At 38.7% G+C, this 18,699-nt stretch overlaps 1 protein-coding gene and 2 pseudogenes across 1 annotated transcript; all 3 read left to right on the plus strand.

The window, feature by feature from the left end:
• Positions 1-431: 431 nt before the first annotated feature.
• Positions 432-4,770, plus strand: LOC145913782 (organic cation transporter protein-like; annotated as a pseudogene).
• Positions 4,771-6,914: 2,144 nt separating this feature from the next.
• On the plus strand, positions 6,915-11,477 carry LOC145913784 (organic cation transporter protein-like; annotated as a pseudogene).
• Positions 11,478-14,160: 2,683 nt separating this feature from the next.
• LOC145913786 (organic cation transporter protein-like) lies at positions 14,161-18,335 on the plus strand. Its single transcript, XM_083001541.1, has 15 exons — positions 14,161-14,306; positions 14,374-14,490; positions 14,557-14,683; positions 14,746-14,849; positions 15,066-15,220; positions 15,782-15,906; positions 16,302-16,406; positions 16,546-16,632; positions 16,691-16,794; positions 16,858-16,940; positions 17,315-17,464; positions 17,604-17,712; positions 17,779-17,897; positions 17,963-18,104; positions 18,248-18,335. The coding sequence occupies exons 1-15, from the start codon at positions 14,161-14,163 to the stop codon at positions 18,333-18,335; spliced, it is 1,761 nt and encodes a 586-aa protein (XP_082857667.1).
• The last annotated feature ends 364 nt before the right edge of the window (positions 18,336-18,699 follow it).

An 18,699-nucleotide genomic window follows, 5' to 3' on the forward strand; every position in this document is an offset into this window, starting at 1 on the left:
TAAAACAGAAAATAAACTCTAAAGTGAAGTTCACTTACGCCTAACTTAGTTAAGCGCTACCTCTGCGTCTATTGTTGCATCGTCCACAAGTTAAAGAGCAGAGTTTATAGAACCTAATCTAAAAGAAGTTGCGCTGAGGTGAAATAAAAATGCGTTTCCTCTCTTGTTTGGTTTAACGATATTTACATTGCGTTGCAAATTTCACCGGATGGTGTCCTCTCAACAAAGTGCGTGTATTTGCAATGTGATGGGTGAGGACAGCGTAACAAGTTTGCCACGAGTTTTATTAGACTTTGTTTGCACGTAACTCCCCTCTATTTGCTGAACTTAAAAATGTGTGTCTAACCTAAGATAGTGCAAGCTACGAACAAAGTTTAATGACTTTGAAATAGATTGTAAGGTTATGGTTTTTATGTTGAGTTAAAAAAACGATGATAAGCTTTGATTTTCTCTTGCACAAACTTGGTGAAATTGGACTTTACCAGATTGTGGTTGGCATTCTTTTAAGCTACACCAGCGCTGTCGGAGGATATCATTCGTTGGCAACTTTTTTCATTGCATACGAATCTGACTACAGGTAAGCTTACTTACAAAAGGCAACGATATAGCAAACTTATGTTGGTAAACCTTTGCAACCGTTCTAGGTGCAATGTTCCACCATTGGACAACTCAACGGCTTACCCCAATTTGACTGAATCTGACATTCTTAACTACACAACACCTTATGACCAATCATCAGAAGAATACGACACTTGCGTTAAGTACGTTGATTGGGTTACATATTAAAGAATAAGATTCACAACATTGTAATAATGCTTGTAGATACGGGTACGATTACGGTACATGCAATGGGTCTTTAACGTGTGTTAACAAATCAGCTGACTCTATCCCATGCGACCAAGGTTATTGGTACGACCGAAGTATGTTTACTGAGACTGTTGTTACCGAGGTAGGGTTCAATAATAACCAGCATATTTTCAAAATTCCATCTCTACAATGTATAACTTGTATTTCAACCTCGTGTGCGACAGAAGTTATCTAATACCTTTTTCTACCTCAATGTATTACGTCGGAATGTTGGTCGGATCGCTTCTGTTCGGCAATGTGGCAGACAGGTTTGTGTGCAACTTTTTTCAATGCCTAATTAACGTCGTATTAATCTTTTCTATTGGAGAAAACGTCAGGTTTTCTTTGAAAAAAAGTCACTGGCTTCGCAAATTTCTTTTTTTGTTCTTTAGTGCATTAAACATTAACTTTCATGTACACAAAGGCAATAAAATTAGTCAAAGCTTTAACTGTCAACATTGATGTTTGATTGACAAATACCAACAGGTTCGGTCGTAAACCGACGATGATCGTGTGCACCGCGTTGTCGGTTGCAAGTATGTTTGGAATGACATACAGCACATCGGTGGAGATGTACACGGCTTTCCGAGCCCTCATTGCCTTCTTTGCATTTGCAACAGTTATAGCTTCATTTGTGTACAGTAAGAACAATGTGGTTAGCATATATTACAAGAAAACAAAATGCCGGTTTATGTATTTTTATTTTATTTGTTTGCGTTGAAACATGCTTTACAATATCCATTTTTACATGTTTGGTATACATAGTTGTTGAACTACGATAATTTCTATGCATGGTCTGACAACTATGGCATAATTGTCAAGTGCAAAGAATTAGCGTAATATAAACAGAACACAAAATTAAATTACCATTAAAATTATGTCACCTATTCTGATATCACAGATATACAAGTCCTTATTAATCTCTATCCTATAACAATTAAAAATGAGCTGCTGTTAATTTTTATATCATTTAGTAATCGAGGTTATTGGAATACAATGGCGGACAATTTTTGGGATGGTTTTCCAAATATATTTTGCACTCGGCTACATGGTTTTGGGAGGAATGGCTTATTACTGGAGGAACTGGCACAATTTAATGGCAAGTTCTTTTCTCATGTAAAATAACGCAGTAATGTTTCGTGCAATGGCAAATAATTAGTAGGATCGCCTCACCACGATTACAGCCATCGTTTTTGCCTAACAGCAATGCCTGAACTGCAAAGCCTGTAAACCTTGTAAAATAGTATACGTTTTGGAGAGCCGGAGACAGGGTGTGTACACGCACTGTTTCGACCTGTAAGGCCTCATCAGTGCAGCTGTTGACACTGGCACTGTGCTAGCTTTTACACTAGCAGACACACTAATTTCCACTTTGTGGTACCTTTCGGTCAACGTCGATCTGTTTGGTAACCTATTCTGAGTACCAAACAACAGAGACGAACCACTGTGGAGCGCACTATGGCCAAGCAGATCTGCTTGGTAACCCAAAAGATAAAGTATACGTTTTCTTTTTGATTTATTTCGACCCAGACCACTGTTACGCTCGTGCATCTTATGCGTCATTTATCCTTAAAGAACACTGCCCTTTATGTGAGGTGGTTCGCGTAGTTGTACATAATTTGTAATTTGGTTTCAACACATATTTAAAACTGGTTTGACAAAAAGAACATCCGCTCATAACAAAATTTAAAATCCTGCTGGTGTTGATCCAATGCGTAATGCATGGGTGTTGGATCTAAAAACTAATGAGTGTATTGTTCATTGTCCAGCTCGTAGCGACGCTCTTTAGCGCTCCTCTTCTAATCTTCGTCATCTTCCTTCCGGAGTCACCGAGGTGGCTTTTTGCCATGGAGAAAGATAAAGAAGGAATAAGGGTAAACCCATAAGCTTACTTGTATTTGTTTTTACGTAATCCTGTTTTTTGGTCCAATAGGTGACAAAACTGATGGCGAGAATCAACAGAAAGCATTTGGAAGAGGAAGATTGGGACGGAGCAAGAAAAGCCGGTGAGAAGAAAATGGTAAATCGTTTTTTTACCAAAGGAATCAACAATAACTAATTTAATATCGCTGTTCGCAAAATTTAGAAAGAATCCAAGCAATCGACGGAAACTGAAAGAAAATATTCGTCTCTTGATCTTTACAAAACCCCAGGACTTCGAATTGCCACGATTAAAATCATGTTCAACTGGTAAGTTGTAACAAAATAACCGCTAACACGTTGGTAAACAGTATTGAATAAAACATACCGCAGATTTTTCACTGCAGGTTGTGTACAAATTTTCAGGTTTGCTAACAGTTTGGTCTATCATGGAATATCGTTGAATGCCGGGGCATTAGCAGGGGACATCTTCGTCAACAACACGTTAAGTGAGAGGTTTTAAATTAAACAGTTATTGTGGAATGGCGGTTAACAGTTGGTTAACGTTCATTCGTCTGGTTACAAGGTGTATGTTCTGTAACATATGACATAGAACATGCATATCCAAAATAGTCCAACACCAACATAAGAATAGGCATGGTATAAACGTACTTTTCCGTAAAATGTGTTCATGTTTTCATCAGACGGAGTATTTGAGATCGCTTCGTATATTGCTTGCATGCTCCTCATGGATAAGACAGGACGAAGAACTCTTCTGTCAGCCATGTTTCTTATGGCGTTGGTCTAATCGCAAGTGTGATTGTGAACGAATACGCAGGCGACGACCAAAGTATGTCTAAAATAAGTATCTGTTCACAAGAAATGAAAACCTTTGTCCGAACATTATGTGGTGCTTTATGTGTCTTGCGCATAACCAGAAACGCTTCCTTTACCAGAAGAGCTTTGAATTTGACCAAATATTATGTCTGGTGACATTAGTATCATGTTAATATAACGGCACATAAGCCTTTCTTTCATTAATCGGTTCGCTATAGAAACTCGGTGTCCTCATAACAAATTATGAAAACATTTCCTGGAAGGCTTGCAGCTACATCAAGCGTTCTGTCTTCACCTATCTACGGTCGATAACACAAAAATCTGATTTCCTTGCAGCACTTGTGACACTAGGTGTCGTATTTGCCTTTATCGGAAAGTTTGGAATTTCCGGATCTTTTGCGATTATTTACAACTTCACGAGCGAACTTTACCCAACTGTAATAAGGTATTTGCGGTTCATGGTCGCATTTATTCCAATTCTAATGATTCGAATCCTACGGTGCTGATTTGTGCAATTTTAGGGGCAACGGTTTCGGAAACGCTACCTTTGCTTCTCGAATTGGAGGGGTTAGCGCCCCTTACATCATATCACTGCAGAACACAATTTCCTGGCTTCCAAATTCATTGTTTGGCATATGTGGTACGAATTCAGACAACCTTTTAATCATGCTGTTGCGCACAAAGTTTGTAATTGATACTTTACAGCTGTCCTTGCCAGCATCATATCTTTGACCTTTCCCGAAACCAACGGCAAACCAATGATGGAAACAATTGAACAAGCAGAAATATTTTACAAAACCGGTGAAGTTGTCGATCTCAACAAGCTTGGTGACGACAAAAGTGTGACGTAAGTGTGACGTCAATGAATACTAAACGGTAGAAGCAGTATTGTTGGATACTGTTGCTTTTTTCCATAACTAAACTGTTGGCATCAAATGTTAACGTGGATCAACAAACCTAAGTATTAATCAACGAGGCTTCATTAGGGTAACCCTGTTAGTTTATTGTCCCCGTAAGTCAGTTCCACAGTGACTATGCTTCTGCATAGCGGCCGATACGTTGATAACGAGAAATTACAGACTTTTTCAATTGATTATGGGTTGAATTAAGTCGTTTGGCAACCATAACCGAAATAAGTCATAAATCCTATTTTATTTCAGAAGTGACAAAGACACGAATTTTTCAGCTGTGATTCATCCAAACGACGCGTTTGAAAACGATGACTAAACAATCGGTGTTCGGTTGTGAAACACTGCACATTCTTATACAGAAAATTTTGTGAAACACTGCTAATTCTATTTCAAAAGAATTATTCCTAAAATTGTGATTGACACGTGTGTATGGGCCTCATCCAAATAGGAGGAAGTGATTAAAACTTGTAGTAGTTTGTCTTTACGTCATTGCTTAAATACATTAAACACCAAAATAACTTACGGGCGCAAATACGTTGGATTGCTACCATTCCAAGCCAAGTCTTTTACTTGGCGACCTCAGCATACAACGGGAAAACAGTTTTCGTCCAGTTGGGCTGCAACACCACTGCATATCGTAGGTTAGTTGGTTGCATAAAGAAACAAAATATTCTGTTATATTGAGGTGATGAAATCAAACATAAGCTCACAAGTTTTTCTTGTGTTTAGACATTCCTTAACACACATATCATTACAAATATTGCAATGAAGAATGTTTGATGTATTATACGTGACGCAAAACAATCTCCAACTGCAAGGTATAAACACCTTTCGATATATAGTGACATAAATCAAACCGTCTTCGATAATGGCAGACGGAAAAGACAATTACAATTAAATAATCATTTACTTGAAGAATGCATGGAATCAGTTTTTACCCCAAAAAAGGATTTATGAAATAATAACATATGAGCAAAAAAAAATTGTAATGAGTAACAACGAATATTTGTTTTATTTCAAACGTTTGTCATGTGCGTCCAATCTCATCCAATAAAAAAGGAAGCCTCTCTTGCTTTAGACAGACAACGTACTCGATAATTGCACACAGGCCTGTTCTGAAACCTTATGTCTTCAAAGATCTCGCTTTGGATTGGATAGTCTGAGTCACGTGTTCCAAGTAGGACGTGCGTTGGTACGACCGCTCAACTTTCAGGAAACGAGCTGGGAATTTAATTGCCCAAACGAACAGGAAACACTGCTACTCATTTCCACGCGCGCCACAAGATTAACTTTGTTGCAAAACATTTTATGCCGAAGCTTACATATTTATCCTTTTCTATCACTGTATATTTATGTTAACTTTTTTGAAAGGATTTTCTCAGATATTGCGAAATATCGGCCGGGTTTATGCAGAATTGCAAATTGTACAAATCTTATCTGTTTTGTTGACAACGAGAATTGCTAATCACGTATTTAAGCCCATTCGTGCAACGTTTGCGATCCTTAGTACGACACAAGTTTGATGACCATTGGTATGAGATAATCCAGGAGCCGGTAACCCCTGGCACGAGTGATAAGAGGTGATTATTCATGACACGCCAAGGGATTTACGAGTTCATACTTAAATACTTCTCCATGCGACTGGAATTGTTGTGTCAGAAAAAAACGCCAAAAAGTCTTAATCCTCGAGAATTGTGTTAGTCTACAGATCAAAATGAAAATTCATGTACTGGGTGGTCGTTACAAAGTAACAAAGGCAAAGAGCAACAGGTCTAAAAACTACAGTCTCCACCTGAACTGATAAGACCTTACAGGTCGAAACACTGTGCCCTCTACTGTCTCAAAGAGCAACATATTTTAGTGTACCCATGTAATTAGCAAGCGAGGTCATCAACGTTATAACATAGTTTGTAAACTGGAAGAAACGTTCAAATGGTTGGTCCCTAAGTAATCAAACGATTAAAACCCGTACAATAACACATAGACAAACGCTCTGTTTCAAAAGCGAACATCCGGCGGTTTTAATAACGTTTGCATAGAAAAAAATAACATTCGAGACATTGTGCAAACAAGTGTACTTGCATGAGTGCAGCGGCGTATATTTTATTGTAACCACTGCTTCGTATGGCATGCGGTGAGATTTCTTTGGGGTTAAACTTCAGGGTGTGTTTGTGTGTCACATTGCATATCAGATGGATGTTTTTGAACAATAAAACGATTTTACAAATAAAATTAAGCAAAAATACTACAGCCTACTGCTAATCTTATTCTGTAGACAGGAAAAATGGTATGTAGCAAAGGGATTAAGCCGTTCAGTGTTTGTTTACTAAGTGTACCAGTACCCCCCATTATTTGTTTAAGTTTGAATATGTGTGTCACCTAACCTGGTGTTTTTTGCAAAGCAGCTTGTTCACATACTGATAGATTAGGTTGTTCGTTCTTATTCAGTTAATCAACACGATGATAAGCTTCGATTTGCTGTTGGACAAAGTTGGTGAAATTGGACTTTACCAGATAGTGGTTGGCATTCTCATAGGCTATGCAAGCATGGTCGGTGGATATCATTCGTTGGCATCGGTTTTCATTGCATACGAATCTGATTACAGGTAAGCTTACTTACAGAGAGCAACGATCGTAGAGCGTTATCTGTGGTGTCAGATTCCAAAAGCAACCGCAAGCGATCATTACAGGTGCAATGTTCCGCCATTGGACAACTCAACGGCTTACCCCAACTTGACTGAATCTGACATTCTCAACTACACAACACCTTATGACAAATCATCACAAGAATACGATACTTGCAAGAAGTAACAATGTTGCCAACAAAAACCTTTTTCTATTTCATGCACATGTAAAACGACCAAATTGTTTGTAGATATGATTACGATTACGGTACATGCAATGGGTCTTTGACGTGTGTTAACCAATCAGCTAACTCTATCCCATGCGACCAAGGTTATTGGTACGACCGAAGCATCTTTACTGAGACTATCGTTACCGAGGTTTGCTATAATGGACAAACATTTTTATCAAATATTTTCTTTTTTTCATATTTTTGCTTGTAGTTCAACCTCGTTTGCACCCGAAGCTACCTCATACCATTCACTACCTCAATGTATTACGTCGGAATGTTGGTCGGGTCGTTTCTGTTTGGAAATGTTTCTGACAGGTTTGTAGGCAACTTTTCGAACGAAATATTTCGTGCTTGCTGTGCATCTTGCCAAAACTGTTTCTATTTGAATAGCGAAACTAATGATGCCTCCAAATACAGTCGTAATAGATATAGGAAAAAACGTCAAACAAACGACTTAGGATTATATAAGCGTTGTTCTTAAAATATTTTACGAAGTCTTTGTTGACAATAAAGGTAATAGGATATTCCGACAATACCAATTTCGAAAACTGTATTCTAACAAAGTTTGCAGGGGTAATGCATTCATTTTGAGTAACAGAAGAAAAAAACATAGCTTTAAGCTAGCATTTGCACAGTCATACTAGGGCCAACATTATCAGAAAACGATGTGCTGGAAACTGTACACAACACAGCAGTATAGGCTCGGGAGGTAAGCTCGGCGCTAGTGGCGTGACATTGTGGCTCACTTTTGTAGCAGTAATAATGAAATTCTTGGAACACAAGGCATGAAAACCATGCACCGACTTTGCGAATTGTTTTCCCCAGGGACCTTGGTGCATTAAACATTAACATGTACACATAGGATGTCCCTGTAGGGGTATGGATACGACAATCATTAACAAATACATGCAGGTTTGGACGCAAACCAACCATGGTATTTTGCTCGGTGTTTGCGGTTGGAAGCATGTTCGGTTCGGCGTTCAGCACCTCGGTGGAGATGTTCTCTGTTTTCCGAGCTTTGGTTTCCTGCTTTAGAATTGGAACAGTCGTGTCCGGCTATGTGTACAGTAAGCACAGTGCATAGTTAGGATATACCAATGGTTCCCAATTTTTTTCTTTGGCCCAAATAACATTACTGAATCTTGCAACACAAATGAACCCTTTTATGCTGAAAATCATTTGTAATCTGATAAAGAAACTAGGCCATACTGCCGAAGACATTGACAAGTTTCAATAAATTCCTGCCGATGCTTCCAGGCATGTTTTATTGCTACAATACGGCTCTACTGACAATAATTACATGCCAATAATTACATATTTTTTGTCGTCTTAAATGTCAGTGTTTTCAGCAGTATTGGGCAGTTTGTTCTTCTGGAAGTATCACACACTAGTGTAACTTTCCAACTTTAACCTCAACCTTTTGTGATATACCTCACCTGCGATTAACATTTAATCGTTCAGTCATCGAGGTTATTGGAGTACAGTGGCGGACAGTTTTTGGTATGGCTTACCAAATCTATTATGCTCTCGGATATATGGTTCTGGGAGGTATGGCTTACTACTGGAGAAACTGGCACAATTTATTGGCAAGTACTATACAGATACGAGTTTGGTTGCATAAATTTGTTCTACGATTTTGACAAGTAACGTCAACACAAAACACATTGCGATTTTCGTCTGCGTTTGTGAACACATTTAAAACCGGTTTGGTGAAAGATCTATGGAATATTTAATGGGGACAAATCAACAACGTAGTATTATTCATTGTTCCAGCTCGTGGCCACGCTGGTTAGCGCCCCTCTAATCCTGTTTGTCCTTATCTTTCCTGAGTCACCAAGGTGGCTTTTTGCAATGAAAAAGGACGAGAAAGGAATATGGGTAAAGGCGTGCGTTTGTACATGAAATTTTTTTTGATAATCCTGATTTTCGGTCGAATAGGCGACAAAACTGATAGCCAGGATTAACAAAAAGCATTTGGATGAAGAGGATTGGGAGGAAGCAAGAAAAGCCGGTGAGGAAAAACTGGTAAATCGACTTTTTTCGAAGTATCGTGTAATAATTTGTCTGACGTAATTTGTATTGAACTTTAGAAACAATTGCAATCGGTGGAAACAAAATACACTTATTTCGATCTTTTTAAAACTCCGGGACTTCGAATCGCTACGTTTAAGATCGTGTTTGCCTGGTAAGTACCTGATGCGGTTGCAGAAAACATAAGCAACCACTAACATATTGGTAACAGTACTAAATATAATCACACTGCAGTCTCACTGAACGTTTTGTACAAATTTTCAGGTTTGCCAACAGTTTGGTCTATAATGGAGTATCGTTGAATGCCGGGGCATTAGCAGGAGACGTCTTCGTCAACAACACGTTAACTAAGCCCTTTATTAAATAAAGTAAATCATTTAATATAGAAGGGTACACAGAATGTGAACGTTTCCCTTTGACTCAAATTCAGGCCCAGAGTGGTCGGTTTGATCCCAATGACGAATTATGTACAAGTAAACAGACTGTTATTTTATGCTACCAGGCTACATAATACAATAGGCTTTTCCGCAATACAAAATAGTAAATATCATTCGATGTTTGACGTGTCGCCATACAAACTGTTGTTGTATGACAACCATAGGCGGGCGTCGATTTAGGGGTGACTGCGGTGACATGTCACCTCTCACAAACAAACAGAGGTGACAACGTACGTATTTTCACCCCTGTATTTCGTTTAAATTAAAAATTAGACACGAAACGGAATTTGCGTCGTTTGCCTATAAAGGCGATACGACTGACGATATGTTTTTTGCGTGTTTCTAAAACCTGGAAAAGTCACCCTTAATATTTTACAAAACGTTGAAAAATCGACGCCCATGATGACAATCGAAACGGCGAAAGAAACTGACAGTTTTGTATTGCCAAATAATCCTTTGTATTATGCGTGAAATTTGCCTACACTGTAAAATAAAGTAACCAAAACTTTTTTTACGGTATCACTAAAATGCAAAGGCTAAAGTGTGCCTCCATTTCACTGTCCACAGTGCTTCTTTCCAGCAAAATTGTTTTTGTATCCACCAGATGGCGTATTTGAAATTTCCTCATATCTTCTTTGCATGGCACTAATGGATAAAACAGGACGAAGAATCCTTCTGTCTTCCATGTTTTTTATTTCTGGCGTTGGTCTTCTTGCAAGTGTTATTGTAAATGAGTACGCAGGCGACGACAGAAGTACGTTTAAACTTGCACGTTTCATTTTTCTTTCCATAATACTCACATTATGTCAATGTATCAAAGTTGTGATGTATAGGATCAGTTTGTTGTGAAATAGAATATTAAAAATTTTATTTGTCATATCTTAATGTGCTCAATAAAGTTTCATGTTTCAAAGTATGAACAACACGAAACCTCTATGTTATGTGCCATCATGTTATTATATTGCAGCACTTGTGACACTAGGTGTCGTGTTTGCGTTCATTGCCAAGTTTGGAATTTCCGGATCTTTTGCGATAATTTACAACTTCACGACCGAACTTTACCCGACAGTAGTGAGGTGAACTATGTTGGAAACATTTCACTTACTTGTTCTTAATCTGTTTTGTTTTATTTTGTGAGTTCAGGAGCAATGGTTTCGGGAACGCTTCCTTTGCCTCTCGAATTGGAGGGATTAGCGCCCCTTACATCATATCACTGCATGAACACAATTTCCTGGCTTCCCAATTCATTGTTTGGCGTATGTGGTACGAATTCAGACGAATAGTCGCATTGTGGCGCAGAAACGGGCGTTTAAATATCATATTTTCAGCTGTCCTTGCCGGCGTTATATCTTTGACTTTTCCCGAAACCAACGGCAAACCGATGATGGAAACAATAGAACAAGCAGAAATATTTTACAAAACTGGTGAAGTTGTCGATCTTAACAAGATGGGCGACGCTAAAAGTGTGACGTAAGTATGACGTCGTCGACGTACATATAAAGTGTGACGCAAGTACCACGTAAGTAGTTGAGCTTTGATGATAAGTCAGCAGTATATTTGATGACGTAATGCCTGTTTTAAAACCAATCCATGAACAAGCCGATTTGTTGTAGAAGCGACCGCGACAGAAAACTTTCAATTGTGGTTCATCAGAACAAAGCGTTCGAGGACGATGACGTCACAATCGGTGTTCGATTGTAAATTATATCAAATTTTAGTGAAGCTGAAATCGAATCAAGAATGTATATGTATGGTAGTGCGATGATAGCACGCTCTACACTAAACCCAAATGAGCAAATGTAAAGAAGTAGTAGTAGATACACACACTTTCTCTAGAGAACGGTTCCTATATCCAAAACCCATTGTGACGCATCAATGTCGATTTTAAGCGCCCCCAAAATAGATTTGCTGTAACACTGACATGTGTGTATGCTGTGTATATAGTACCTTGCACCGCATTTAGGGACATTTCGACAAACTAATACTAAAAATTATAATAAAGGCCTTTGAGTCTTCGGGCAAACGAATAATTATTTTTGCTGTTTTTTACACAAACGCATGCAATCTGGAAAACCAAACAACAAATACAAAGAGCCACATTCGCCAAATATTGACAAAAGAAACCAAATACTGGTAGACAATAAATGTTTTCATTTTTGGCGAATCGTTGTGAAAAAGTGCCGCAGCGACGCGGTAACTGTCATCTGATCAAGTTGTACTAAAGACTGAAGCAACTGTGAAAAGAAACGCTTTCGGATGTAATTAACGAGTTGGCAAGTTGTACGAAATACAGGCATGGCAATAATTAAAAGATTAGTGAAGACACAAAATTACGTAATCTATACAAAAGCATGCGCTAGGTATGCGATAAAAGTGTGCAAAATTGCCATCATGTTACGCCACTAACGCCGAGTTAATCACCGAGCCGACCACTGCATTGTCTGATATTGACAATAAAGCGTTTTTGATAGCATTGGCCTAAGTCTTACTGTGCAAACGCAAGCTTAAATAACCGTATGGTGTTTTCAAACTACGCTCAGCTTCCTCGCTCTTTCATTTCCTCTCTAACCATTAATTAATTTTGGAAGTGATGCGCCTGGCAATCTATGCGATTCTTAATATACGCCCGTACAAAGCTTGAAAAGCTCGAAGTTTTCAATATTGCCCGTCTCCGTTCGCAGTAAGGACATGGGTAAGGGATATGTGAGATAAAGGCAATTGTTTCCTCTGTATTCGTTTTTGCGTTGGTGCCTTTCAAGTGATTTTGAGGCGATCATTTTCTATGACACTAGATGCAGAAGAGAGGGAAATTTAAACATTGGGCTTAGCCTGTCGTATCTGGTGAACCGAAGAATTCTCAGTCAAGTTAATTGCCAACTGTCAATTGCTGCAGAAGCAAACATTTGGATTACCTCAATTCCAAGTTCGAGGATTGGCCGGTGTCGGACTTTCATACAGCGGCCGTAGCCAATTTGGATCCCGATCTACGTCACTAACCCTAGTACAAGTTGCAGCACGGTATCGTTTCCAAAAAAAGAATACTGCTTGCCGTCCCAAGTCGAAGAAAGTGTCAGGATTGCCCAACACCATTCCACGTATCAAAGATCATCTCGCTTTGGATTGGATAGTCTGAGTCACGTGTTCCAAGTAGGACGTGCGTTGGTACAATCGCTCAACTTCAGGAAACGGGCTGGGAATTTAACCGCCCGAACGAACAGGAAACACTGCTACTCATTTCCACGCGCGCCACAAGATTAACTTTGTTGCAAAACATTTTATGCTGAAGCTTTCATATTTATCCTTTTCTCTTACTGTATATTTCTGTTAACTTTTTTGAAAGGATTTTCCCAGATATTGCGAAATATCGGCCGGGTTTATGCAGAATTGCAAATTGTACAAATCTTATCTGTTTTGTTGACAGCGAGAATTGCTAATCACGTATTTAAGCCCATTCGTGCAACGTTTGCGGTCCTTATTACGACACAAGTTTTATTACCATTGGTGTGAGATAATCCAGGAGCCGGTAACCCCTGGCACGAGTGATAAGAGGTGATTATTCATGACACGCCAATGGATTTACGAGTTCAGACTTAAATACTTCTCCATGCGACTGGAATTGTGTTGTGTCAGAAAAAAAAACGCCAAAAATTCCTAATCCTCGTGAATTGTGTTAGCCTACAGATCAAAATGAAAATAAAAACTACAGTCACCACCTGAACTGATAAGACCTTACAGGTCGAAACACTGTGCCCTCTACTGTCTCAAAGAGCAACATATTTTAGTGTACCCATGTAATTAGCAAGCGAAGTCATCAACGTTATAACATAGTATGTAAACTGGAAGAAATGTTCAAATGGTTGGTCCCTAAGTAATCAAACGATTAAAACCCGTACAATAACACATAGACAAACGCTCTGTTTCAAAAGCGAACATCTGGCGGTTTTAAAAATGTCTGCATAGAAAAAAAATAACACTCGAGACATTGCGCAAACAAGTGTTCTTGCATGAGTGCAGCGGCGTATATTTTATTGTAACCACTGTTTCGTCTGGCATGCGGTGAGACTTCTTTAGGGTTAAACTTCAGGGTGTGTATGTGTGTCACATTGCCTATCAGATGGATGTTTTTGAACAATAAAACGATTCTAGACTTAATGTTAAGCGAAAATACTACAGCCTACTGCTAATCTTATTCTGTAGAGAGGTAAAATGGTATGTAGCAAAGGGATCAAGCCGTTCAGTGTTTGTTTACTAAGTGTACCAGTACACCCCAATTATTTGTTTAAGTTTAAAGATGTGTGTCACCTAATCTGGTGTTTTTTTGCAAAGCAGTTAGTTCACATACTGATAGATTAGGTTGTTCGTTCTTATTCAGTTAATCCACACGATGATAAGCTTCGATTTTCTGTTGCACAAAGTTGGTGAAATTGGACTTTACCAGATTGTGGTTGGCATTCTTTTAAGCTACACCAGCGCTGTCGGAGGATATCATTCGTTGGCAACTGTTTTCATTGCATACGAATCTGACTACAGGTAAGCTTACTTACAAAAGGCAACGATACGGCAAACCTATGTTGGTAAACCAGTGCAACCGTTCCAGGTGCAATGTTCCGCCATTGGACAACTCAACGGCTTACCCCAACTTGACTGAATCTGACATTCTCAACTACACAACACCTTACGACCAATCATCAGAAGAATACGACACTTGCGTTAAGTACGTTGATTGGGTTAAGTTACATATTAAAAAATAAGATTCACAACATTGTAATAATGCTTGTAGATACGGGTACGATTACGGTACATGCAATGGGTCTTTAACGTGTGTTAACAAATCAGCTGACTCTATCCCATGCGACCAAGGTTATTGGTACGACCGAAGTATGTTTACTGAGACTGTTGTTACCGAGGTAGGGTTCAATAATAACAAGCATATTCTCAAAATTCCATCTCTACAATGTATAACTTGTAGTTCAACCTCGTGTGCGACAGAAGTTATCTAATACCTTTTTCTACCTCAATGTATTACGTCGGAATGTTGGCCGGATCGCTTCTGTTCGGAAACGTGGCAGACAGGTTTGTGTGCAACTTTTTTCAATGCCTAATTAACGTCGTATTAATCTTTTCTATTGGAGAAAACGTCAGGTTTTCTTTGAAAAAAAGTCACTGGCTTCGCAAATTGCTTTTTTGTTCTTTAGTGCATTAAACATTAACTTTCATGTACACGAAGGCAATAAAATTAGTCAAAGCTTTAACTGTCAACATTGATGTTTGATTGGCAAATACCTACAGGTTTGGTCGTAAACCGACGATGATCGTATGCACCGCGTTGTCGGTTGCAAGTATGTTTGGAATGACATACAGCACATCGGTGGAGATGTACACGGCTTTCCGAGCCCTCATTGCCTTCTTCAGATACGGAGGAGTCATCGGATCATATGTGTACAGTAAGCACAATAAAGGCCCTTCACTCTATATTGTTGAAGCCAACCTGTCGTTGGACCCAATCTTTTATTAACGTTATTCCTTGTGTGTTTACTACCTGGGTTTAGTAATTACAAGACAACAATATGCATTTTTAAATAATAATCATTCATTTTTTATGGTTTTGCAAATGTATTGCAACAACCTAGTTTTGGTTTGTTTTGTAAATGGTGTTCTTAAACTAATATATTTTCTGGTTTGACAACTTGTCCATGTCTAACGATTCATCGAATAATGCAAACGGAATAAAGTATTTGTTACCAAAAAGCATTGTCAGTACAAATATATATAGGCAGAGCTATTATGCCATAGTGGTGCAAACACTTCTGTGTTCATCATCAGTGCTGCAAGGTAACACAGTAGTATTAAAACCTTTGAACTACTATGATTAACATGTTACGTATACTCGTATATAGTTTTTCGTCCCTTCAAATATCACGTATGGAAAAGTGTGCCTTCGACTTATTAATTTTTTATCCTATGCCAATTGCAAGAAAGTTGCTTTTGAACTTCTTGTCATTCAGTCATCGAGGTTATTGGAATACGATGGCGAACAATATTTGGGATGACTTACCAAATCTATTTTGCACTCGGCTACATGGTTTTGGGAGGAATGGCTTATTACTGGAGGAACTGGCACAATTTAATGGCAAGTGTTTGGCAGACATGTGTTTTGTTGTAAATTTTGTTTACGGGCTGATAACCTTCACGTTCTTTAGCCGAAGAACACTGCCCTTTACATTAGGATTGTAATTGTATCTGCATTTGGCCTCAACACATATTTATAGCCGATTCTACAAGCGATCATCAGATAATAAAATAAAATATTGCCAGCGTTTAAATCTGCAGTCATGTGCATATACGCACTGTTTGGAATTGTAAGGTATCATCAGTGCAGCTGGTGACTGTCGCACTGGGCTTGCTTTTAAACTAGCAGGCACACAGATTTCTACTTTGCGGTACTTTCCGATTATTGCCGGGCTTGATTTTTGACGAAATGAGTGTTAAACGTAAAAACTAATGTGTGTATTGTTCATTGTCCAGCTCGTAGCCACGCTGTTCAGCGCTCCTCTTCTTATTTTCGTTGTCATCCTTCCGGAGTCACCGAGATGGCTTTTTGCCATGAAGAAAGATAAGGAGGGAATACGGGTAAAGGCTTGTGGGCTTGTGGTTTGGTGCAAAATACTTTACTTAAAATAATTTGTTGCTGACCCTGTCTGACATAATGTTCAATAAACAGCTCTTATAACAAAAATAATATACTTGGTAATCCTGATACTTCCAATAGGTGACAAAACTAATGGCCAAAATCAACAAAAAGCATTTGAATGAAGAAGATTGGGACGGAGCAAGAAAAGCTGGAGAAGTAAAAGAGGTAAAACTTTCAAGAAAGGTAGAAAAAACTGAATGACGTCGTTGGTTTTAAACTTTAGAAAGAATTGGAGCAGTCGTCAGGAACTGAAAGAAAATATTCGTCTCTTGATCTTTACAAAACCCCAGAACTTCGAATTGCCACGATTAAAATCATGTTCAACTGGTAAGTTGTACAGGCGTCATTGTAATGAGTTTGCAGCAGTTTTGTGTCACTGTGTTTTTTCAGGTTTGCCAACAGTTTGGTGTATAGTGGAGTATCGTTGAATGCAGGGGCGTTAGCAGGGGACATCTTCGTCAACAACACGTTAAGTACGAGCTTTATTAATATAACATAAAATATTCATGGTAAATGCTTGTTAATTAATTCTGGGAATCATCCCCATTATGTTGCAACAAGCACTGACAATTTCTACCTTATGTATATTTATACCACATTTACAGAAACGTTTTCCTAAAACTAATGTTCATGGTGAATAGGTAACCTGTAAAATAACGTTCCCCATTCGTTTAGATAATGGCCAAGAGCGTTTATTCTGTGCCATGAGAAAGTAACTAACATGCTTGTCAAAAATAGTCCAACAGATATAACGATAAGCTATAATATACGACCACATCTAGTGAATACTTTGCTGTTCAGTTACTTTTTAAAAACTGAAAAACACACGTTTTCTGTCCACCAACAGACGGAGTATTTGAGATCGCTTCGTATATTGCTTGCATGCTCCTCATGGATAAGACAGGACGAAGAACTCTTCTGTCAGCCATGTTTCTTATTGCTGGCGTTGGTCTGATCGCAAGTGTGATTGTGAACGAATACGCAGGCGACGACCAAAGTTCGTGTGACATTTACTATTATACCCTTTCAAGTTACACGACAGGCCTAATTTCCAGTATGAATATCTTCGTATCCTTCTGCTCTACAAGGAATATGGCGTCATATGTGTCCAAAACCAACTTATTATTATATTGCAGCACTTGTGACACTAGGTGTCATATTCGCCTTCATCGGAAAGTTTGGAATTTCCGGATCTTTTGCGATAATTTACAACTTCACGACCGAACTTTACCCGACTGTAGTAAGGTAAACTATGTTGGAAAGTTTTTACTTACTTGTTCTAAATCTTGTTGTGTTATTTTATGAGTTCAGGAGCAATGGTTTCGGGAACGCTTCCTTTGCTTCTCGAATCGGAGGGATTAGCGCCCCTTATATCATATCACTGCAGAACACAATTTCCTGGCTTCCCAATTCATTGTTTGGCGTATGTGGTACGAATTCAGACGATTAATCTCATTGTGGCGCAGAAACAGGCGTTTACATATCATATTTTCAGCTGTCCTTGCCGGCGTTATATCTTTGACCTTTCCCGAAACCAACGGCAAACCGATGATGGAAACAATTGAACAAGCAGAAATATTTTACAAAACCGGTGAAGTTGTCGATCTCAACAAGATGGGCGACGCTAAAAGTGTGACGTAAATATGACGTCGTTGACGTACAAATAAAGTGTGACGCAAGTACCACGTAAGTAGTTGAGCTTTGATGATAAGTCAGCAGTAGATTTGATGACGTAATGGCTGTTTTAAAACCATTCCATGAACATGCCGATTTGTTGTAGAAGCGACCGCGACAGAAAACTTTCAATTGTGGTTCATCAGAACAAAGCGTTCGAGGACGATGACGTCACAATCGGTGTTCGATTGTAAATTATATCAAATTTTAGTGAAGCTGAAATCGAAACCAAGAATCTATATGTATGGTATTTCGATGATAGTACGCTCTACACTAAACCCAAATGAGCAAATGTAAAGAAGTAGTAGTAGTAGATACACACACTTTCTCTAGAAACGGTTCCTATACCCAAAACCCATTGTGACGCATCAATGTCGATTTTAAGCGCCCCAAAAAAAGATTTGCTCTAACACTGACATGTGTGTATGCTGTGTATATAGTACCTTGCACCGCATTCAATGAGATTTCATCAAACTAACACTGAAAATTCAAATAAAGGTCTTTGAGTCTTAGGCCGAACGAATAACTCTTTTTGCTGTTTTTTACACAAACGCATGC

The sequence above is a fragment of the Ascidia mentula genome, chromosome 9 (assembly GCF_947561715.1).
Source record: "Ascidia mentula chromosome 9, kaAscMent1.1, whole genome shotgun sequence".
NCBI lineage: Eukaryota > Metazoa > Chordata > Ascidiacea > Phlebobranchia > Ascidiidae > Ascidia > Ascidia mentula.

What these genes read in the sequence shown, in the direction of transcription:
- LOC145913786 (XM_083001541.1), top strand. Translation starts at nt 14,161, where the DNA reads ATGATAAGCTTCGATTTTCTGTTGCACAAAGTTGGTGAAATTGGACTT. An exon ending in AAGCTGGAGAAGTAAAAGAG is followed by an intron (nt 16,633 to 16,690) that starts GTAAAACTTTCA and finishes TTTAAACTTTAG; the next exon opens with AAAGAATTGGAGCAGTCGTC. An exon ending in CTTCGTCAACAACACGTTAA is followed by an intron (nt 16,941 to 17,314) that starts GTACGAGCTTTA and finishes GTCCACCAACAG; the next exon opens with ACGGAGTATTTGAGATCGCT.